The sequence below is a fragment of the Sciurus carolinensis genome, chromosome X (assembly GCF_902686445.1).
Source record: "Sciurus carolinensis chromosome X, mSciCar1.2, whole genome shotgun sequence".
Lineage (NCBI taxonomy): Eukaryota > Metazoa > Chordata > Mammalia > Rodentia > Sciuridae > Sciurus > Sciurus carolinensis.
In genome coordinates, this window is record NC_062232.1 from 49,238,238 (window position 1) to 49,262,151 (window position 23,914).

The following is a 23,914-nucleotide window of genomic DNA, read 5'->3' on the forward strand; positions in this document are numbered from 1 at the left end:
TAAAGGCATTGGATAGATGCTAAAATATATGAAATGAAATGAGCCAATATTGTGGCAACAGAATAAATTACAGGGAGGTGAGCTAATATTTTTATATCCACTTTTCTCTGGGAATGTGTTCTGTTTTGGGTTTGGAAGAGTTTGAAAGTACAGACCATAGTCAGAGGGTTGCTGTGGAAGCTAAGGAAACCAACAGAAATTTGGGTAGTGTCTTGTGGCTGGAAAGAAAAAGAAAAAAATATAGATAAACTGAGGAAGAATTTCAGGTAGCTGAACTCTATTTAATAATACAGATGAGAATAGGAAAGACAGTAGAATGAATTGGACACAACTTTCCTATGTTCATATATGAATACATGGCCAGTGGAACTCCACATCATGTACAACCACAAGAATAGGATCCTAATTAGAATAAGTTGTACTCCATGTTTGAATAATATTTCAAAATACACTCTACTGTCATATATATATCTAAAAAGACAAATATAAAAATCAAAAATGCAGATGAGGTGGGTTGGGAATATAGTTCAGTGGTAGAGCTCTTGCCTAAGCATGTGCGAGACCCTAGTTTCAATCCCCAGCATGGAAAAAAATAAATGCAGATGGGAATTTTAGAAAAGAAAAATTATAAAAACTGAAAGAGCTCAACAGAGAGGTTCAATAGCACATTAGACATTGTAGATAAGAAATGGTTCATAAACAATCTATAACAAATTAGACATTGTAGAAGAAATGGATTAATAAGCAAGAATATAAATCATACATCTTCAAATAGCTGATAAAACAAGTAGACAAAAATCTCCCATTTGAGATTGAAAAGTTTGAGAGGTGATTGCAGTCTGTGTAAGTGATAATTGGAAGAACAATGAGATAGCACACATGAAGTTGCTGGAAATGGTGGGGGAATAGAAGGATTGATAAAGAAAAATTCAGGACTTCAGTGCTAGAAACATTATAGCAGAGAAGTCATGTCTTGGTTCAAATCCCAGCCTTACCACTTCAAGGTTATTTGTCCTTGATCAAATTCCTTAACCTCGGTTTCTTCATTTGTACAATGAAGGCCTACATAAATATAAATCCTTCACAGGGTTGTCATGACAATCATATTTAAATGAGACAATGCTTATAAAGAATGTAGATGGGGCTGGAGAGATGTGCCTGCCTCTCAAGCACAAGGCCCTGAGTTCGATTCCCAGCACAGCAAAAAAAAAAAAAAAATGTAGATGGCGCTAGGGTACATAGGAGTTGCTTGACAAATAGTAGCTTGCTGACATTAGATGGTCTCACATATTAGGCAGCTTACTAGTATAAAGACTCAGGGACAGAACTAACCAGCCTCAGTCAGGTGTGGTTTAACCATATGATAGGAATTAGGAAATAGTTTAAAGTGACCAATTTCTCCTCAACTTTCCTTTTCAATTCCCCATAAAAGCCCCTATTTTAGGAGATATAAGGAACACCAGAACATAGAAGGAGCACTCATCCTTTTCTTCCATAAATTTGACTTCCCATCTCTGTGATCATGATTTGGAAGGTAGTTTATGACCCAAAAAAATTTTCAATGGCTTCCAAAGGAACGAGAGTAGAGGATGGGACCATGTTCCCAACTTTCTTTACTAGAACTCTTCTCTGTGAGTTGTGGCCTTGCTAGTTGACTTGCTTGGTTTCCATGGAGTTGGGAGTCTTGCTGAAAAGAGTTCCAGAGCAGCCTGTGGCAAGAATCAGCTCTTGTTTTTGATCCTGCTGTACTTGATGTGGGACTCCATTGAGGGCTTCTCCATGGTGTTGGTTTAGCATACTTTGTTTCTGATCTAACTCAATGGAGTCTACCTGCTGTCATGGTGAAGATCTGGAGTCATATATCTGTGTGGAATCTCTTGACAAAGGCAAAGAGAGCAGGCCTGAAATTGGTCCCTGCTTTTTCCAGACCAAAATAAATAGACTCAGCTTCAGGTCATGACTCCCAATTTGATTTTGCCAAAAAGTCTAGTTCCTACAAGGACATATTTTTCTGAGAAGAGTACTAGTATGTTTGTAAGTATTCTGTGATTATGTTTGTTATTCACAACAAGCTTAAAAGACATACTTAATAACTCTAGAACTATTGTGACTAAATTTGCAATCCAATTATTACTATGGATTTATGATCCAAACAAAAATAATTATCCCATTAGTAGTTGAAGATTGTAATAATGTTGGCTGAGTGTACATTTTGCTTCTAAGGATACAAAACCACATGTATAATAAATAAAAATTACACTGGTGTTCTTGGGAAGACTGTATTGTTATGACTAATGCCCAAACACTAATTCCATGAATACTTAAAAATTGCAACCATTCTCTTAAAATTAATTTCCATGTTAAAATGGAAAAATACAAAAGTTAAGAAGTAATTTTATCCCCAGGAAAGATGTGGGATAATTTAACCTTATTAGTGAGAAACCCGTTGATGTATTCTATGGAAGCCAGAGTTACTAAATAGCAAGCCAAAAGGTCACTAATTGAAAATTCACATGAGTTGTGACTGTCAGGAGATGGTATGATATGCTCGCAGGTGTTTGGATTAGGACAATGTGAGTCATAGGTAACTGTGATGATAATTTTCCAGCCTACCTAGCCTGTTTTATTAGTAGCTTTAGAATTTCTATTATGAAACAGACTTAGAAGCAACTATCTGTTTAGAATGGTTGTAAGCAGGGGACTTGTCTGGAGGCTGCATTTGTGTAAGCAAGTACACCTGTCTTGACTTAAATTCTGTGTTTGGTTCAGATAGCTTGAAGAAAGGAAAGATGAACAATGCGGGTGAAGGAATGTTCATCTTTCTGTTGATGTGGTTCCGATCCTAGGAAAATCTTCTTCTACCTTGACGTGCTAAAATATAAACACAACAGTGATATGCAAGATGCTAAAGATACACTGATAAATGGAAACTGGAAGTTGCAGAAGCAAATTATGATATCATGGATTCTTGAAAAAAGTAAAAAGAGGGAGAGAGAGAGAAAATAAACATGAATTAGAGAAGATCTGAAGGTAGTCCAGAAAGAACCTATAGTAGAGATCAAAGGACCAAACAAAGTCCTCTTACAGGTCTGTTTACCTGTTTCACCAGAGACCAAAGAAATAGGAAAGTTGCTGTTATCTGATCACTGGAGATAGACTTTCTTCCTTTTCTCTTAAACTTCAGAGTTCCGCATAGCTGTTCAGATATCTCACTCTTGATATCTGTGGCTTAGATTCTGCCCATAGTACTGAAAGGACTGCTGGCTTGAGTACCTATAATCTTACTTTTTGTTAAGAACCACTGAGGTTCAAGTCCCTACCCACCTCTTCCCTCACACAAAATAGTGTAGCAATTTAAGAAAATGGGCTTTTATTTTGTCATAGATGATTTTAGACAGAATTTCAGAACACACCCACAAATAGAATAGAAAATAAAAATTTTAAAAAATTGATATACCTACCTATGACACAGATCCAACTTTCATCAACTCATAGCAACCCAAACCCAAAATACACTTCTATTCCTTTCTCGTTCCATGCCATTAATTTTTCTTTTTGAAAGATTATTGACACCTTTATTTGATACAGGTTTTGGTCACATTTGTTTTTTTTTATTTGTTCTCATTAGTTATACATGACAGTAGAATGCATTTTGACACATCATAAATAAATGGAGTATAACTTCTTATTCTTCTGGTTGTACAGGATGTAGAATCATACTGGTCTTCCCATATCATTTTGAAACAAATTTCACTTTTAATCTATATTTTAGCACATATGCACAGCACATGTATAATTAAAAATATAACAATGGTGCTATCATCACCCATAGAAAACAATTTTTTCATATAATCAAATTTGCAGTGTTCAAATTTCCAACTTTTGCATAAATGTGATAAATTTTTTCACTTAAATTTTTAAATTGGGATTCCAGTAAGGTATGCATGCTGTGGTTGTCTTGTTGTTTTATTTTATTTATTTTGGTACCAGGAATTAAACCCAGGATTGCTTAACCACTAAGCCACATCCTCAGACTTTTTTATTTTATTTTGAGACAGGGTTTTGCTAGATTACTTAGGGCCTTGCTAAGGTGTTGAGGCTGGTATTGAACTTGCAACCCTCCTGCCTCAGCCTCCCGAGCCACTGGGATTACTGTCATGCACTACCACACCCAGTTTATTTTCTTTAAAATTTAAATTAATTTTATTTTAGGTACTGGGGATTGAACCCAGGAGTGCTTTACCACTGAGCTATATCCCCAGCCCTTCATAATTTTAATTTTTTTTTAAAGTTGGTGACAGTGCTAAGTTGCTTAGGGCCTGATTAAATTAATGAGGCTGACCTCTAAATTGTGATCCTCTTGCTTCGACCTCCTGAGTTGCTAGGATTACAGGCAAGCACCATTCCCCCCAGTTGTTAATTTATTTTTAAAGTGGATGATTTAGTGATTTTTAGTATACCAGCAGAGTTGTGGAACCAACACAACTCTCTAATTCTAGGACATTTTCATCACCTCAAAAATAAATTCCATACTCATCAAGCAATTGCTCCCTATTTCCTCTATCAGCCTCTGACAGCCAGTAATTTTTTTGTCTTGCCAGATTTGTCAATCTTGAACTTTTCATAAAAATGGAATCCTTTAATATGCAATCTTTTCTGTCTGCATTCTTTCATTTAGGACATTTTCAATGTCAATATATGCTATAGCATGTATAGATACTTCATTTTTATTAATAATAAAAATATTCCATTGCATGACTATACCACAGTTTATTTACTCATTATCAGCTGATAAGAATTTGAGTTCTCTCCAAATTGAGAATAATAATGTTACCACGAGAATTCTCATACAAGTTTTATGTGGACATATGCTTTCAATTCTCTTGGATATATAACTGAGTAGAATTGCGGTTCATAGCTCACTCTTTGAAGACCTAGCAAGCTGTTTTGCAAAGCAGCTTTAGCATTTTATGTTGTCAATGTATGAGACTTTCAATTGCTCCACATCCTCACCATCACTTGTTATTTTCCATTTCTTTATATTATATAGCCATTCCATTGGGTGTGAAATTGTGACATCACCAGAAAAGATCCAAGGAGGTTCCAGAGAGGGGGACCTTGACTCAGGAAAACAGGGTCCTTGAAATACATGATGGAAAAGAATATCAGCACATGTCAGATATTGAGACACAGGGGTTTATTTAAGAAAACAAGGAATATACAATCAAGGGAACATGTAGGCCATCTCTAGAGTAAGAGATGCTTCCAGGGTTCTCAGTCTCTTATTTTTATTATTGTTTTAGGTACTGAGAATTGAGCCCAGGGGTGCTTTACCATTGAGCTACATTCCCAGAACTTTTTATTTTTATTTTGAGATAAGTCTCGCTAAATTGCTGAGACTGGCCTGGAAATTGCAGTCCTCCTGCCTTCACCTCCTGAGTTGCTGGGATTATAGGTGTGAACCAACCACACCCAGCTCAGACTCTTTTAAAGGAGACTTGATAAGGGGTGGGCATGGGAAGGTATGTGAGGATGTTATCAGTGTGATGATCCCAATGTGGTTTATGTTGGCCTGGCAATTCTCAGGATCCTTAGGGTGACATTTTCTTCATTACCTTATCAATAGGTAACATTGAGAAAAATACCTTATGTGATAGGTTTCTGGGAAAGTATCCTGAATTATAGGTTTTGTATCTCCCTTTGTTCAATGTATTCTAATTCATGAAGTAGTGAGCTAATTAACTGTACAGGGCAATTTTCGTAAGTGGGTGAATTTCCAGTAACTTTAAGATTTTGAGAAAAGTTAGGGATATAGTTCAGTGGTTGAGAATGTGCCTAGCATGTATAAGACCCAGGGTTCAATCCCTAGCAGATTTTAAGATTATTGAAATGAAAAAGAACCAAAGTCATGCCATTTTGTTCTGACCTGATTCCATTGTATGCTTGCTTAAAATGTTTTCTCTTCAATCTCCTGACAGCTGAATCTATGTTGATAGTAAAGTAGGACCTTCCCAACTCCCTGACTATATGGCCCTGTTGTATAACAAAATGACTCTGAAAAGTTTAATCAAAACAATTCTCTCATGTAATTAAAATATCTGCCTCAACAGGGACTTTCTGACCTACATGTGCCTTATTTTTTCTTGTGGTTTTGCCTTTATATACTCTGTACTTCCAAAATTCAGGTGTTGGGAGTTCTTTGAGGCAGTAGCCTGCTCCCAGCTGCAGCTTGCCTGGCATGCTCATCAAAGGACCTTTTTTTCCCTTTCAGTTTGGGCTCAATATGCGTGGTGGTTTGTAATTCTCGTGTACTCTTTATCATTTATGAGCAAAGATTTCTAAATTTTCCAGAAATTTGAGAGTTACAGGCCTGGGAGAAATAACTGGATGGAGGAGTGAAGTTATGAGAAACTTTAGCACAACACTTTCAGATTAAATTTATATTCCCATTTTTCTTTTGTTTGTCTCCTTTTATTTGTTTTTTACCCTATCTCAAGTTGTAGTTTTGATTTACTAAGTCTCCTTTAAAAACTTGGTGAAATTCACCAGTGATGAAATCTGGTCTTGGGCTGCTATTTATTAGAAGATATTTTATAGCTAATTTACAAACTAACTTTTCAAATGATGTTGGACACTTATCATGTGCTTACTGATCTTTTGTGTATCTTCTTCGAGTAAATTATTCAAATTATTTGAACATTTAAAAATTTCACTCGTTTGTCTTTTTATCGTTGAATAAATAACTTTATTCTATATATAAAGCATATCTAGGTCAGATTTCTGATTTGCAAGTATTTTCTCCCACTGGGTACTCTTTTCACTTTCTTTTTTTCTCCTTTTTTTTATTATAGCATATTTGCTTAATTTACAACATGCAGAAAATAAACTGTGTCTTGTTTTGATCCAAACATTGATGTTTTTTAAAGGTTGTACACAATATTTGTTAAAAAAATGTATAGATATGCCTTTTTAGAAGCTTCTATAAGAAAGGAAATACAAAGTTTAATCCCACAACTTTCCTCTTTGCTAGAACTGCAAACTACTGCTACAGTTTTAAGCAGACTTTTTATGTTTAAACTATACACCCAGGAAAATCTAAAAAAATTAAAGAAATGAGCATATATTTGATTACATAGCAGAACATGAGCATTAACTGCAAACAATAAAGAAAGGAAAGTTAGAAATACTATCAAAAATACAAAGGTTATAAAATCAATCCTTTAAACACACAAACAGTATTTAAAAACCATCTTTTCGTTCTTTACAGGCTAGGCCTAGATTTCTAATACCAAAATTGAAAAAACAAATCCTGTAAAAAATCATTTCTCCACAATGCTTCTTATATCTGTAAGTAAGCAAGCAACCTAAGATTTTAAAAGAGGCTAGCTTTTTACTCTGAAATGAGACTGGACATTTCAAGTCATTTTTTATTGCCCCCAAATGATCATTCAGAGAAATACTAGAAATTTAAATAGTTAATGGTATTACTTCTGCATTTTTCACCAGGTATGACATTGATAAATGAAAACTCAAGAGGTGTCTCTTGCTTTAAACTGAATAACCCTTTTCCCAAAATTATTTTAAATTTCATGGCACCACAAATCATTCACCTCGTTTGGAAGTGTTCTCTTTCAACTTGCATCATATTAAATAAACTGAGTGTGAAGAGCAAGCCTCCCTCATAAAGAGGTAGGCAAATTTTGAAAAATGCACTGTTGAGTGCTGTAAGGATCAAAATTGTTCTTTCACAATATGCATACACACACACACACACACACACAAAACCTACTTTGAAACAATTACTTGCTCCTAACAGAAGTAAGAAATCTAAGCAATAGTGCTCTTTAAACTTTAGGGTAACTACATTAAGAACATTCTTTTCCCTTTAAAATTATTTGTCATCATTGACCTGCTCAAATTTTAAGGGGAACTTTTCTGATGTTTTTATGTTCCAAACCTTCATAGAAACCAGAAAAAAATGTGAAGTTTTCATGTTTCATTCAAAAACCTAATCTCCCTGAAAATACTTGTTAAGCCAGTGGGCATCATTCCCCAAGACAGTGGGGTTAATAAAACTACCATTTCATATTGTATCACAAATAAACTATTATTACAGTCCTAGACATCTTGACAAGACATAAAGGTCCACCCTGGACCTAAATGTGTCTGAGCAGTCGGTGTTGTACTATGGATACAACTTCAATTTTGTATCATCCCATCTTATTAGCAAGCTATATTTTTAGGTTAAGAGTTCTACCAAATATGGATATGAAAGTTTTTTTTTAATAAGACAATGTTGCAAACTGTTGTCAACCAACATCTTTTCATGAAATATTCAAGCATAAAAAATGAGAATCTTTACACAAAATATACAGAGACATGACAAATTGGTAGCTGCCCATAACATTAAACAAACTGTACTCTTAAGAGTGACTTCTCAACAGCATATCATTTTAATTGTAACCATTACCAGGTACAGGGAAAACTAACAAGTATTTTTATGCCTCATTACAACATTATATTACTGATAATTTAAGTATGCCAAATATGAGTAAATGAATGCTACATGCCTAAATATTATCCTGGTTTATACTATTCAGTGGCTACTGGACTTAGGATTAGTCTAAGACCTTGATCTAGATTTTGACCTGGACCTAGACTGTGATCTTGACTGAGATTTGGATCGAGGTCGTTCTTTCTTCCTTGATTCCTTTTCATATCTTGAGCCAGATTTATAACGTGTTTTGGAATCTTTTTTGGAGGTACCTCTAGTTTTGGTGTGAGATGCAGACCTAGAACATGATTTAGCCTTCATTTCTTTCTTGGGCTGGGACTTGGACCGTGATCTTGAATTGGATTTGGATCTTGAAAAAGATCGATTTCGGTGTTTGAATCTGTCATTGTCGGAATGACTTCTGCTATGCCGTGGTCTTCCAGTAGATCTACTGTTTCTAGGGCTATAAGACCTTCTGTAGTTGTAATGAGAAGACCGACTTCTTGATCGCCTCCTTTCATAACTTCGGCTTCTAGAACGTCTGTATCTGTCATAATCACCATAGCGTGAAGAACTGTACACATTTCTCCTTTCCTTGGCTTTCATTTGATTTGGCGTCTTTCGATCCCTCTGTGCAAACTGTATTTCAATTTGACGTCCACAAATCCATTTTCTGTTCAAATTATGTAAAGCATTTTCAGCATCACAAACATACTCAAATTGTACATAGGCAAATCCTCTTGGCCGTCGAGTGTAGAAATCAAGTGGAACGTACACATCGACGATAGGACCATAACGACCAAATTCACGCCATAAATCTTCAGATCTGGTGTAGTCGGCCACGTTCCTGACGAAAAGAGAAGTATTGGGGGGGCGCGGGTAGCGGGACATGACAGCAGCAGAGTCTCGGCCAGGGGCAGAAACGGCTCAGCAAACCAGAGGCTACAGCTCCTCAGAAAAAGACCCACACCCTCACAGTCTGAGGGCTCCGCTATGGCGACCGCCTCTTCTCGCGAGACTTCACTCTCGCCTCCCCTCCCCCTCCACTGCCCTACCACTCCCCCTCCACTCCCCCGCTTTTCACTTTCTTGATGGTATTCTTTGAAAAACAAAGTGTTTAACTTTGATGAAGTTTAATTTATTCAATTTTTATTTTCTCATTTATGATTTTTGTGTTATATCCAAGTAACTTAGTTCAATGTCGTAGGTATTCACTCCTAATTTCATAGATATTTACCTCAATTTTTTAAATAGTTTTAGCCCTTACATTTAGTCATTTGATTCATTTTAAGTTTTATGTATTTTGTGGGGTAGAGGGGCTAAATCAGTCCTTTAGCATGTGGGTGTCCAGTTGTCCCAGTATCCTTTGTTAAGAAGACTTCCACCGCGCGGTGGCACACGCCGGTAATCTCGGGAGCTCTGGAAGCTGAGGCAGGAAGATCGCGATTTCAAAGCCAGCCAGCCTCAGCAACTTAATGAGGCCTTAAGCAACTTAGTGAGTCCCTGTCCCTAATATATATTTTTTTAAAAAGACACTTTTCTCCTTTGAATTGTCTTGGCACCTTTGTCATTCATCAACTAATCATAAATGTGAGAGTTTTCTTATTCTTCTTTTCTACCCTTATGCCAATGCCACACAATCTTAATTACTATATTAATCAGGGTTATCTACAGGAACAGAACTAACAGGATTTACGTGATTATAAAAAGTAGACTTGTCAAATTGGCTTATAGGATCAGAGACTGGATAGTCCAACAATGGCGGTCTACAGACTGGAGAGCTGGAGGAAGCAGTAACTGCTCAGTCCAAGTGGCTGAGGCCAATGTCCTCAGATGATAACAATAGTAGTCTAAGAACCAGCTCAAGAAGAAAGAAACTTGCATTTTCCATTAGCTTCTTCCCATTTCCCCTTTTGTTACGGACATTCATAGCCTATTGGACTGTTTCCGGCACATTCAAGTGTCCCCCAATGGACCACACCTCAATTTGTTGTCTCCCATGACAGTCATTTTGGGAAACATCCTCATTGACACACTCAGAAGTTCCTTAATTTTAGGCATTTTAATCCAATCAAATTGACAGTTCAGATTAATTATGACAATTACTTTAACTTTGTAATAAGTTTTGAAATTGAGAAAAATGAGTTATCTAATGTTATTCCTCTTTTTAATGATTTTTTTTTTTTTTGCTATTCTGGTTCCATACTATTTCCATATGAATCTTAGGATCAGCTTTCCAATTGAAGCAGAAAAATTCTGATAGGACGTGCTTTGAATATCTAGATCAATTTAGGGATTATTGCCAGTTTAACAGTACTATGTCTTCTAATTCATGAACATGGGATGGCTTCCCATTTATTTATTTATTTTCATAATTTCTTTTTAAAAAGCAGTTATACTGAGATATAGCTGATATACAAAGAGCTGTATGTGTTTAATTTTACAATTTTCTAAATTTGGACCTATGCAAATGTTCATGATATCATCAAGAGTGATGATACTTTGTTAAAAAATATTCAGTGCCTCCCACATTTTTATTGTGTTCCTTTGTTTTATTTCTGTGGTAGGGTTCCTTTTAACAAAATTTGAAATGTACAATGCTGTATTGACATCTATAGGCATTATGTTTTTTAGCGGACGTCTAGAATTTATTCATCTAGCATAACTGAAACTTAATACCTACTGAAAAATAACTTCGCAATCCCCCTTCTCCAAATCCCTTACAACTTCTATGAATTTGACCATTTTAATAACTCATATAAAGGAAATCACGAAGTATTTGTCCTTTATGAGTGCTTTATTTCTCTTAGCATATTGTCCTTCAGGTTCATTTACATTGTTGGAAATGGCATGTTTTTTCATCTTTTAAAAAAGTAGAATAGTATTCCCTTGCATTTATATACCACATTTTCTTTCTCCATGTCTCTATTCCATGCACTTGACTTGTTTCCATAATCATGGCTATTGTGATAATGCTGCAATGAGCATGAACATGCAGATCTCTCTCCAATTATGATTTAATTACTTTGGATATATACTCAGCAGTGGTATTGATAGAATGTATGGTAGTTTTGTTTTAATTTTTTGAGGAACCTCCTTGCTGTTTTCCACAGCTGCTTCATCATTTTGCATTCCCATCAATGGTGTACAAAGGTTCCAATTTCTTTTCATCTTCACCCATATTTGTTATCTTTTGGTTTTCAGATAGTAGTCATCCTAACAGGTATGAGGTGATATCTCACTGTGGTTTTGATTAGCATTTCCTTAATAATTAGTGAAGGTAAATATCTTTTCTTATGCTTGTTCATTTATTTGTCTTTATTGAAGAAAAGTCTGTTCAAGTTCTTTTCCCATTTGTCAATTGGATTATTTGATTTATTGCCATTTAGTTGTAGTTCCTTATATATTTTGGAAATTAATCCCTTAAAAGATATATGGTCTCTTTGGTCTATGTATTTGTTTTCATGCCAGTACCATGTTATTTGGATTAATGTAGTTTTGTAGTATGATTTTGAATCAGGCAGTGTGATGCCTTCAGTTTTGTTCTTTTTTGTTCAAGATTTGTGGTTTTCTATAAATTTTAGGATTTTTTTCTATTTCTATAAAAACTTTCATTAGAACATTTTTGGGATTTCATTGAATATGTTGATTGATTTGGGTAGGTTGGATATTTTAATGATATTAATTAATGGATATTTTCCAATTATTTGGGTTTTCTTTAATTTCTTTCATCAGTATTATATAGTTTTTTCTGTAGATCTTTCACTTCCTTGACAGGATTTGTTCCTATGTAGTTAATATTTTATAGCTATTGTAGTGGGATTTAACATTTTTTCATTTTCAGATCACTCATTGTTATTTATGGAAACACTACTGATTTTTGTACATTGATTTTGTAACTGCAAATTTATTAAATTTGTTTATTAATTCTAACATTTTTTGTGACATCTTTGGGTTTTCTATATGTAAGATCATATCACCTACATGCAGAGAAGATTTAACTTCTTGCTTTCTAACATGGACATATTTAATTTGTTATTTTTGCCTAATTACCCCAACTAGGACATCTAGTACCATGTTGAATAGAAGTGGTGAAAGTGGACATTTTTGTATTTTTCCTAATCTTAGAGGAAAAGCTGTAGACTTTTCACCACTGAGGAGGATGTTAGCTGTGGGATTGTCATATATGGCCTTTATTGTGGTAAGGTAAATTCCTCTGTACTTAGTTCATTGAGTTTTTATTAGGAAGAGATGTTGAATTCTGTCAAAGGCTTTTCATGAATCTACTGATATGATCATATGCCTTTTGTTGTTTTTTTTTCTGTTAATGTGGTATATCATATATACTGATTTGAGTATGTTGAATGATGCATCCTTTCCTTCCCGGGGAAGATCCTGCCTGGTCATGATGAATGACCCTTTTAATGTATTGTTAAATTCAGTCTGCTAAGTATTTTGCTGAGGATTTTTGTGTGTATGCTCACCATGAATATTGGTCTGTAATTTTTTTGTAGTGTCCCTGTCTGGTTTTAGTATCAGGGTACTAATGTCGGCCTTATTTAAAAAAAGCCTTCAGAAATATTCCCTTCTCTTCATTTTTTTGAAAGAGATTGAGAAGTATTGGCATTAGTTCTTTAAATATTTGATAGATTCAGCAGTTAAACCATCAGGTTCTGAAATTTTCTTTGATGGGATGGTTTTATTATTTATTCACTCTACTTATTTGATATTAGTCTCTTTGCTGAGATTTTTTCATTTGTTTCAAGAGAATTCATAATTGTATTTAAAAAATTTTTTTGTAGTTGTAGATGGACAGAATGCCTTTTTTTTGTTTATTTTTATGTGGTGCTGAGGATTGATTGCAGTACCTCACACATGCTAGGCAAGTGCTCTGCCACTGAGCTACAGCCCCAGTCCCAATTGTTTGTTAAAGTACTTTAATGATGGCTTCTTTAAAGTCTTTGTTGAATTATTCCAACATCTGTGGCATTGTGGCATTGGTATCTGTTGATTTTCTTTTCTCATTCAAGTAGTCATTTTTCTGCCTCTTGGTATTATGAAATATTTTCTATTACATCTTTGACAATTTGGATGCTATGTTAGAAGACTCAGTTTTATTTAAATCTTCTACTTGATAGGCAGTAAATTTGCTTAGATTTATAGAACATAGGGCCTGGCCTACTTTTTCAAGCTGTAGTTTCAATGATAATTTTGATTTCAGATCCCTGTAGTTCTATTTGGGTCTGCTTAGTTTATGTATGTCACACAGATGACCCTCAGAAAGTATTGGTGAATTTCTGTACTTTAAGTTCTCAAACTTTTTGGATGTTTCTTCAGGTCAGTTTCATGTTTGGACCTGTCATATATCTGCCTCTTACTTCCTTTGCAGGTTTAAAGAATCCCCTTCTCCATCTTGCTCTTTTCCTAGATTCCTACATTTCCTTTTACTCTCTAATTGTAAGAGTGAAGGACACTGCCCTGTTACCACTGAGTAGGGATGAGAGTCCCAACTGACCACTATATATCTCCTCTGATTCTCAGTAAGAATGGCAAGTGCAATCCTCAGTCCTCTACTGCTGCTGGGTAGGGGGCAGGATGTGGAATTCCTGCTCCTTGACTATTAGCACTACTCGAGTTGGAAGAAAGCACTTACTTGAGCTTACTTGCTGTTAGTGTGTAGGGAACAGGAGCTAGGACTCCCTGCTTTGTGTCTACTGGCACCACAGGTCAGGGCAGAAAGATTTTACCCTGGCCTGCCATCTGACAATGGATAGAGTGTGGGAAATGGAACTCTCTACTAGATCGCAGCTGGCACTTCCAGGAAAGGGCTTGCCCAATGTGTTTGGCTGTTGAAATGCTAGTATGGTAAATCAAATAAACAAAGTGGCATGCTCCACTGCTCTTTTCCCTTTCCTTTGATCAGATACAGTATTATTTTCAGTCTTTTTTTTTTATTCTTTTTTTTATTTTTTTTTATTTTTTTTTTTTACGTTTACATAGGGTAATGATGTTTATTATATTTTTCCCCTCCCCCCCACCCCTCTCACCCCTCCCACCCCTCCCACCCCTCCCACCCCTCTTTTCCCTCTACACAGTCCTTCTTTCCTTCATTCTTACCGCTCTCCTTAGCCTAACTCTAAACCTAACCCTAAACCTAATGCTAGCCCCTCCCACCCCCCATTATATGTCCTCATCCGCTTATCAGCGAGATCATTCGTCCTTTAGTTTTTTGAGATTGGCTTATCTCACTTAGCATGATATTCTCCAATTTCAACCATTTGCCTACAAATGCCATAATTTTATCATTCTTCATTGCGGAGTAATATTCCATTGTATAAATATGCCACAGTTTCTTTATCCATTCATCAACTGAAGGGCATCTAGGTTGGTTCCACAATCTGGCTATGGTGAATTGAGCAGCAATGAACATTGATGTGGCTGTATCTCTGTAGTATGCTGATTTTAAGTCCTTTGGGTATAGGCCAAGGAGTGGGATAGCTGGGTCAAATGGTGTTTCCATTCCAAGCTTTCTGAGGAATCTCCACACTGCTTTCCAGAGTGGCTGCACTAATTTGCAACCCCACCAGCAATGTATGAGTGTTCCTTTTTCACCACATCCTCGCCAACACCTATTGTTGCTTGTATTCTTGATAATCGCCATTCTAATTGGGGTGAGATGAAATCTTAGGGTAGTTTTGATTTGCATTTCCCTTATTACTAGGGATGTTGAACATTTTTTCATATATCTGGTGATTACTTGTACATCTTCTTCTGTGAAGTGTCTGTTCATTTCCTTAGCCCATTTGTTGATTGGATTATTTGTATTCTTCGTGTAGAGTTTTTGAGTTCTTTATAGATTCTGGAAATTAGCGCTCTATCTGAGGTATGGTTGGCAAAGATATTCTCCCACTCTGTAGGCTCTCTCTTCACATTTCTGATAGTTTCCTTTGCTGAGAGAAAGCTTTTTAGTTTGAATCTATCCCAGTTGTTGATTCTTGCTTTTATTTCTTGTGCTATGGGAGTCCTGTTAAGGAAATCTGATCCTGAGCCAACAAGTTGAAGATTTGGACCTACTTTTTCTTCTATAAGATGCAGGGTCTCTGGTCTGATTCCGAGGTCCTTGATCCATTTTGAGTTGAGTTTTGTGTAGGGTGAGAGATAGGGGTTTAATTTCATTCTATTGCATATAGTTTTCCAGTTTTCCCAGCACCATTTGTTGAAGAGGCTATCTTTTCTCCATTGCATATTGTTGGAACCTTTGTCTAGTATGAGAAAATGGTATTTATTTGGGTTTGTGTCCATGTCCTCTATTCTGTACCATTGATCTACCTGTCTATTTTGGTACCAATACCATGCCGTTTTTGTTACTATTGCTTTGTAGTAGAGTTGAAGATCTGGTATTGCAATATCCCCTGCTTCACTCTTGCTACTGAGGATTGCTTTAGCTATTCTAGGTTTTTTATTCTTCCAGATGAATTTCATAATTGCTTGCTCTATTTCTGCAAGGTACATCATTGGGATTTTAATTGGAATTGCATTGAATCTGTATAGCACTTTAGGTAGTATGGCCATTTTGACAATATTAATTCTTCCTATCAAAGAACATGGGAGATCTTTCCATCTTCTAAGGTTTTCTTGAATTTCTTTCTTTAGTGTTCTGTAGTTCTCATTGTAGAGGTCTTTCACCTCTTTTGTGAGATTGATTCCCAAGTATTTTATTTTTTTCTTGGCTATTGTGAATGGGGTAGTTTTCCTAATTTGTCTTTCTGAAGATTCATCACTTATGTATAAAAATGCATTGGATTTATGAGCATTGATCTTGTAACCTGCTACTTTACTGAATTCACTTATGAGTTCTAAAAGTTTTCTGGTGGAATTTCCAGGTTCCTCTAAATATATAATCATGTCATCAGCGAACAGGGATAGTTTGAGTTCTTCTTTTCCTATTCGTATCCCTTTAATTTCTTTGGTTTGTCTGATTGCTCTGGCTAGAGTCTCAAGGACGATGTTGAATAGAAGCGGTGAAAGAGGGCATCCCTGCCTTGTTCCAGTTTTTAGGGGGAACGCTTTCAGTTTTTCACCATTTAGAATGATATTAGCCATGGGCTTAGCGTAGATGGCCTTTATAATGTTTAGGAATGTTCCCACTATCCCTATTTTTTCTAGTGTTTTGAGCATGAAGGGATGCTGTATTTTATCAAATGCTTTTTCTGCATCTATTGAAATAATCATGTGATTCTTAACTTTAAGTCTGTTGATATGGTGAATGACATTTATTGATTTCCGAATGTTGAACCAACCTTGCATCCCTGGGATAAAACCCACTTGATCGTGGTGCACTATCTTTTTAATATATATTTGTATGCGATTTGCTAAAATTTTGTTGAGAATTTTTGCATCGATGTTCATTAAGGATATTGGTCTGAAATTTTCTTTCCTTGATGTGTCTCTGTCTGGTTTAGGTATCAGGGTGATATTGGCTTCATAGAACGAGTTTGGTAGGGTTCCCTCCTCTTCTATTTCATGGAATAGTTTGAGGAGTATTGGAATGAGCTCTTCTTTAAAGGTTTTGTAGAACTCGGCTGAGAACCCATCTGGTCCTGGACTTTTCTTTGTTGGTAGGCTTTTGATGACCTCTTCTATTTCATTGCTTGAAATTGGTTTATTTAAGTTGTGTATGTCCTCCTCGTTCAGTTTAGGTAGTTCATATGTCTCTAGAAATTTGTTGATGTCTTCGAGGTTTTCTGTTTTGTTGGAGTATAGATTTTCGAAATAGCTTCTAATTATGTTTTGTATTTCACTCGTGTCTGTTGTGAAGTTTCCTTGTTCATTCCGAATTTTAGTAATTTGAGTTTTCTCCCTCTTTCTCTTTGTTAGTGTGGCTAAGGGTTTATCAATTTTATTTATTTTTTCAAAGAACCAACTATTTATTTTATTAATTTTTCCGATTGTTTCTTTTGTTTCGATTTCGTTGATTTCGGCTCTGATTTTAACTATTTCCTGTCTTCTACTACTTTTGGTATTGGTCTGCTCTTCTTTTTCTAGTGCTTTGAGCTGTAGTGTTAAGTCGTTTATTTGTTGATTTCTACTTCTTTTTTTGAATGTACCCCATGAAATAAATCTTCCTCTAAGTACTGCTTTCATAGTGTCCCAGAGATTTTGATATGATGTGTCTTTGTTCTCGTTTACTTCTAAGAATTTTTTTATTTCCCTCCTGATGTCTTCTGTTATCCATTCATCATATAATAGTGTATTATTTAGTCTCCAGGTATTGGAGAAGTTTCTGTTTTTTATTCTGTCATTTATTTCTAATTTCAATCCATTATGATCTGATAGAGTACAAGGTAGTATCTCTATCTTCTTGTATTTACTAACAGTAGCTTTGTGGCATAAAATATGGTCTATTTTAGAGAAGGATCCATGTGCTGCTGAGAAGAAAGTGTATTCATTCTTTGTTGGATGGTATATTCTATATATGTCCGTTAAGTCTAAATTGCTGATTGTGTTGTTGAGATCTATAGTTTCTTTATTCAATTTTTGTTTGGACGATCTATCCTGTGGTGAGAGAGGTGTGTTAAAATCGCCTAGTATTATTGTGTTGTGGTCTATTTGATTTCTGTAATTGAGAAGGATTTGTTTGACGTACGTGGATGAGCCAATGTTCGGGGCATAGATATTTATGATTGTTATGTCTTGCTGATTTATGCTTCCCTTAAGCAGCATGTAATGTCCTTCTTTATCCCTTCTGACTAGTTTTGGTTTGAAGTCCACATTATCTGAGATGAGGATGGATACTCCAGCTTTTTTGCTGTGTCTGTGTGCATGGTATGTTTTTCCCCATCCTTTCACCTTTAGTCTATGGGTGTCTCTTTCTATGAGATGAGTCTCTTGCAGGCAGCATATTGTTGGATTTTTCTTTTTAATCCAATCTGCCAGTCTGTGTCTTTTGATTGATGAATTCAGGCCATTAACATTCAGGGTTATTATTGTGATATGATTTGTATTCCCAGTCAATTGACTCATATTTGTTTTTGACATGATTTGGTTTCTCCTTTATTTGGCTATTCCTTTAGGCTAGCGCCTCCTGTTGCTGATTTGCATCGTTGTTTTTCATCTCTTCCTCATGGAATATTTTGCTGAGAATGTTCTGTAATGCTGGCTTTCTTTTTGTAAATTCCTTTAGCTTTTGTTTATCATGGAAGGATCTTATTTCATCGTCAAATTTGAAGGTAAGTTTTGCTGGGTATAAGATTCTTGGTTGGCATCCATTTTCTTTCAGGGCTTGGTATATGTTGTTCCAGGCCCTTCTAGCTTTTAGGGTCTGGATTGAAAAATCTGCTGATATTCTTATTGGTTTCCCTCTGAATGTAATTTGATTCTTTTCTCTCGCGGCCTTTAAAATTCTGTAGTTATTTTGTATGTTAGGTATTTTCATAATAATGTGCCTTGGTGTGGGTCTGTTGTAATTTTGTATGTTTGGAGTTCTATAAGCCTCTTGTACTTGGTTTTCCATTTCATTCTTCAGATTTGGGAAATTTTCTGTTATTATTTCATTGAATAGATTGTTCATTCCTTTGGTTTGTTTCTCTAAGCCTTCCTCAATCCCAATAATTCTCAAATTTGGCCTTTTCATGATATCCCATAGTTCTTGGAGATTCTGTTCATGATTTCTTACCATCTTCTCTGTTTGTTCAATTTTGTTTTCAAGGTTAAATATTTTGTCTTCAATGTCTGAGGTTCTGTCTTCCAGGTGTTCTATCCTATTGGTTATGCTTTCTATGGAGTTTTTAACTTGGTTTATTGTTTCCTTCATTTCAAGGATTTCAGTTTGGTTTTTTTTCAGTATCTCTAACTCTTTATTGAAATGATCTCTTGCTTCCCGTATTTGGTCTTTTAACTGTTGATTGGTGCGATCATTTAATGCCTGCATTTGCTCTTTCATCTCCTCCTTCAATGCCTGCATTTGCTCTTTCATCTCCTCATTAGCTTCCCTGATCGTTTTAATTACGTACATTCTGAACTCCCTTTCTGACATTTCTTCTGCTGTGCTGTCATTGGGTTTTATTGATGTAGTATCTAGGTTTGTTTGGGACATTTTCTTCCCTTGTTTTCTCATAATGGTCAGTTGTCAGTGGGACCCTGAGATATTGCAGTTTTCCACTATTGGCTTATAGTGTCCCAGTAGATTTCCAGTGTATCACCTCCCAGCCTTCAGTAGCCTGATGTCTTGGAGGAATCTGATAAAGCAGCTCATTCGAAGAATACTGCCCCTAGCCCCCTACTGGTTCCACGTTTTGGAACTGGCTCTGTGCGGAAATGCTCTCACTGTGGGCCTGCACCGTGCAGCTGGCCGTGTGGGAAGAGCCCACTGCCGGAGTGTGGAAGACTACCTTGGGAAGACTCAAGATGCCCTGCCCGGCTCCGCTAAGCCACCTCTATCTGGGCCTGCCACCCGGGCTGAGCTTTACCCAGTGGGCAGACTCACCCGTGGCTCTATTTCAGTCCGAGTCTCTCTATGCCTCCCCCTCTTAGCTCCTGGGTTCTGGAGCGACCGGGGGTGCAGTCTCCCTCTAGGCCGCCATCTTGGATCTCCCCGTGAAGAGAGCCCGCAGCCGGAGTGGGCAGAGCCGCCTGAAGAGGTCTCCGGCTGCCCTGCCCTTATCCCTGGGGCTGTTTGCAGATCGAGGCTCTCCACTGGTTCTTTGCAGGAGTACACTGCGCTGTGGCAGCTCCGGGACTCGGAGCCTGCTCTGTTCAGAAAGGCTCTCACTAGCGGGCCAGTTCCGTTCCGAGAACCTGGAGAAGCTGGCTGTGTGGGCGGGGCCCACCGCCGGAGTGCGCAGGACTGCCTGTGGATGACTCTAGCTGCCCTGCCCGGCTCCAATAAGCCACCTCTATCTGGGCCTGCTACCCGGGCCGAGCTTTATCCAGTGGGCAGACTCACCCGTGGCTCCACTTCAGTCCGAGTCTCTCAATGCCTCCCCTTCTTAACTCCTGCGATCTGGAGCGAATGGGGGTGCAGTCTCCCTCTAGGCCGCCATCTTGGATCTCCCCGTGAAGAGAGCCCGCAGCCGGAGTGGGCAGAGCCGCCTGAAGAGGTCTCCGGCTGCCCTGCCCTTATCCCTGGGGCTGTTTGCAGATCGAGGCTCTCCGCTGGTTCTTTGCAGGAGTACACTGCGCTGCGGCAGCTCCGGGACTCGGAGCCTGCTCTGTTCAGAAAGGCTCTCACTAGCGGGCCAGTTCTGTTCCCTAATTCTTTTTTTAATAGTCTATTCCTATCAGCAATTATTGGTTACAGTGCCCAGTTTGGATTATATTAGGAGATATTTTAACTCTGGGAAATACATTGCATTATCATTCATCAAGACCTGAATCCTTTATTCAGTTTGCTTTCTTCCTTAAAATTGTCAGACTTATTTTATAAATGTTTGTTGAGTTACTTCCAGGATTTTTAGGTCTGATTGCAAGAGAGGATCAGAAATGTGAGCCTATTGTATCTTGACCAAAGCCAAAAGCTCAAATTTATATTTAAAAAAAAATCTTCCCAAATATTACTTCAATATCATACAATATAGTATAGTGATTAAGAATGTGGATTCTAGAGCCAGAATGCTTTAATTTAAATCCTCATTTTGCCACTTGCTAGATGTGTAATCTTTGGTAAGTTATTTAACCTCTCTTCCTTTGTTTTCCCATCTATAAAAGGAATAATGCTAAAATCTCCTTTATAGGCTTGCTGGTGGATTGAGTTAACATATAAAGTGCTTAGAAGCGGGCCACATAAGGGTGATTCTTGCATGCAGTATTCATGTTGAGAAATTTGAATTTTATTCTTTTAGGGATATACTTCCCTTTCCTCAGATAACTTTTAGATTTTTCTCTTTGTTTTTAATTTTACTCTAACATGTTTAGGTGTGTTTTCCTTCTTTTCCTCTATTGAGTCCTCTGACCCCTATTCTTCTGAGGTCTCTTCTTAATTCTGGGAAATTTTTCCTTCTTATTTATTCAAACATTTCCTCTTTTTTCACCTCTTATTTTAAGACTCCCATTATCTGGGAAGGATGGGAGTGTAGGAAGCTGGTATACTAGTCTAGAAAGAGATGATGTGGGCCTGCCAGTGCGTAGTGGTGGGGAAGGTTAGGAGTGCATTGATGTAACAGTGTAAGTAGGGGGATTATAGAGGAAAGGAGAGGGTTTGGCTTTATAAAGGCCACTGAGAGTTTCAGAGGACTGTTTGAAAAAGCAGAAGCCTGAAAGAAGGGCAAATTACAAGGATGGAAGGGGCCCTATGAAGCTTTGAACATACTTTTCTGTCCAGCTCAGGGAGGTAGAAATGTTTTGAGTCAGCTACATCTTAGTTACATCATTGGGAGCTGGGAATCCTAGGTTTACTTTCTGTATCTTATAGCTTCCCACTCTATGAAAAAGGCAAGTATGTTTTTTTCACTCCAGGTCTGTTTTTTTTTTTTTCTTATTTTCTGAGCTGAATGTGTTTCCCTCTTTCAATAAATAACCCTATTATATATGACAGGGTTATTCCTCACTTCACCCTTATGCACTTTTTTCTAGTTTCCAAAGTTCTTTCCATCATACACAGCACCTATTACTTCTTATCAGTAATTATTCTCATTTTACAGATAAGGAGCCGAGGGACAGAGAAATGAAGTAGCTTACCCAAGATCTTACAGCACATCCATGACTATGTTGAATCTTTAGCCACCTCCCAGCTGAATGTTGATTCCTCATGTACCCATTGAAATGAAATGCACATCATCATATTGGTCAAAATATATTGACTGATAAGTCATTGAGTGCCTACTCTGTGTCAGGAACTCTTCTCAATCCTCTCCTCCCCCAGTACTGGGGATTGAACTCAGGATTACTCTACCACTGAGCTATATTCTCACCCCTTTTAACTTTTTTTAACTTTTGAAACAAGGTCCTGCTAAATTGCCTAGGCTGACATCAAACTTGTAATCCTCTTGCCTCAGCTCCTGAGTTGCTGTGATCATAAGCCTGCACAATTGCACCTGGCTTAGGGGCTCTTTTGTTCTTTTTTTTTTTTTTTTTTGCGGTGCTGGGGATCGAACCCAGGGCCTTGTGCTTGTAAGGCAAGCATGCTATCAACTGAACTATCTCCCCAGCCCCTAGGGGCTCTTTTAATAGCACTTAAAGGTAACTCATTTTATCCTTATAACAGTCCTCAAGTAGTAGATGATGATATTATTCTCATTTATAAGATAAAGAAACAGGTTCAGAATTAGTAGCATACTCAAACTCACATAGCTTCAAAATGGCAAGAACTGAGATTTGAATAGAAGCAAGTTTGCTTTGGAGACTGTCTTAAACTACTACACAACACCATCACTCAGGGTTGAGTTGATTGTAGTTACATTCTTTTCTTGAAGAAAAAGTTCTGGAATGGAAATCTGGAGTCTAGACAACTGGTTTTCATACCAGGTTCTGCCTCTAGAATTACCTTTCCACTCTGGGCCACCATGTTTTGTGAAATGGAGAGCTTGGATTAACTGAATTCTAAGACCCCTTTCAGCAACTAGCTTGCTGACAGACTGAATTGGATAATAGCTGATTCCCATTTGAAACCAAAGTAACATTCTTAAATCTGTGGGAACAAAGTTCAGGAAATGACTGTGATCTGCAGACTTCGTGGGGGAACCTTTGACCTGGCACAGCTATTTTAATCTTAGCCTTGTTCTTTCCCTCTTCCACCCTCTAGTCATGCATACTTCTAGTCTAAGTCACTAAAGGAATGAAATGGGACAATCTTACCCTTCTAGAATAAGCAGAGATCTGCTAGGCACAAAAGGAAAGCAGAATCCTGAGAGGCAAATCAGTTCTATCAGGATGATGTTCCATGGTACTCTAGCCCATTCTCAAGCCCTGAGGCCCTGTATGGCCCACCTTTTCTGCCAAGTGCAACAGAAGAGAATCTTTACCAGCATCCCGAAGTACTAGAAGTATGTCCTGAATTCAGAGTGTGTTGGATACTTCCTCTGACCACTTAATGAACCCTCAAAGACAATTGTGTAGTGAAGTCCCAGCTCTTGAGGTGTAAGAAATGCTATGAGTCTCTCCTCTCAATATTAGATGAAGGAAGCTCAGTGTCTTGAGTGGACTTCTCTGTGGAGGTGCCAGAATAGCTTTATGTTTAGACTCAGACAAACTGCAGGGCCACAGAACTTTTGTAGTGTGGGAGCTGGTATATAATGCTAATTGTAGTAGTCACGTGATATAAGAGGCATGGAATTTTTTTTTTGTCTAAAAGTTGTTGAAAGGGAAGCTCATTGAAGGTCAAGGAATTGTTCTAGCTTCACAGGAAGTGAGTGGCTTGGAAACTTGATTCTAAGACAAGTTCTATTTATAGAATGCTAAATTGTATTGTTGTTTAGTTAATGTTAA

At 37.2% G+C, this 23,914-nt stretch overlaps 1 protein-coding gene across 1 annotated transcript; it reads right to left on the reverse strand.

Moving 5' to 3' along the window:
• Positions 1-8,623: 8,623 nt before the first annotated feature.
• LOC124972514 (serine/arginine-rich splicing factor 10-like) lies at positions 8,624-9,385 on the reverse strand. Its single transcript, XM_047536954.1, has one exon. It carries the CDS (start codon positions 9,383-9,385, stop codon positions 8,624-8,626), a length of 762 nt encoding a protein of 253 aa, XP_047392910.1.
• Positions 9,386-23,914: the final 14,529 nt, after the last annotated feature.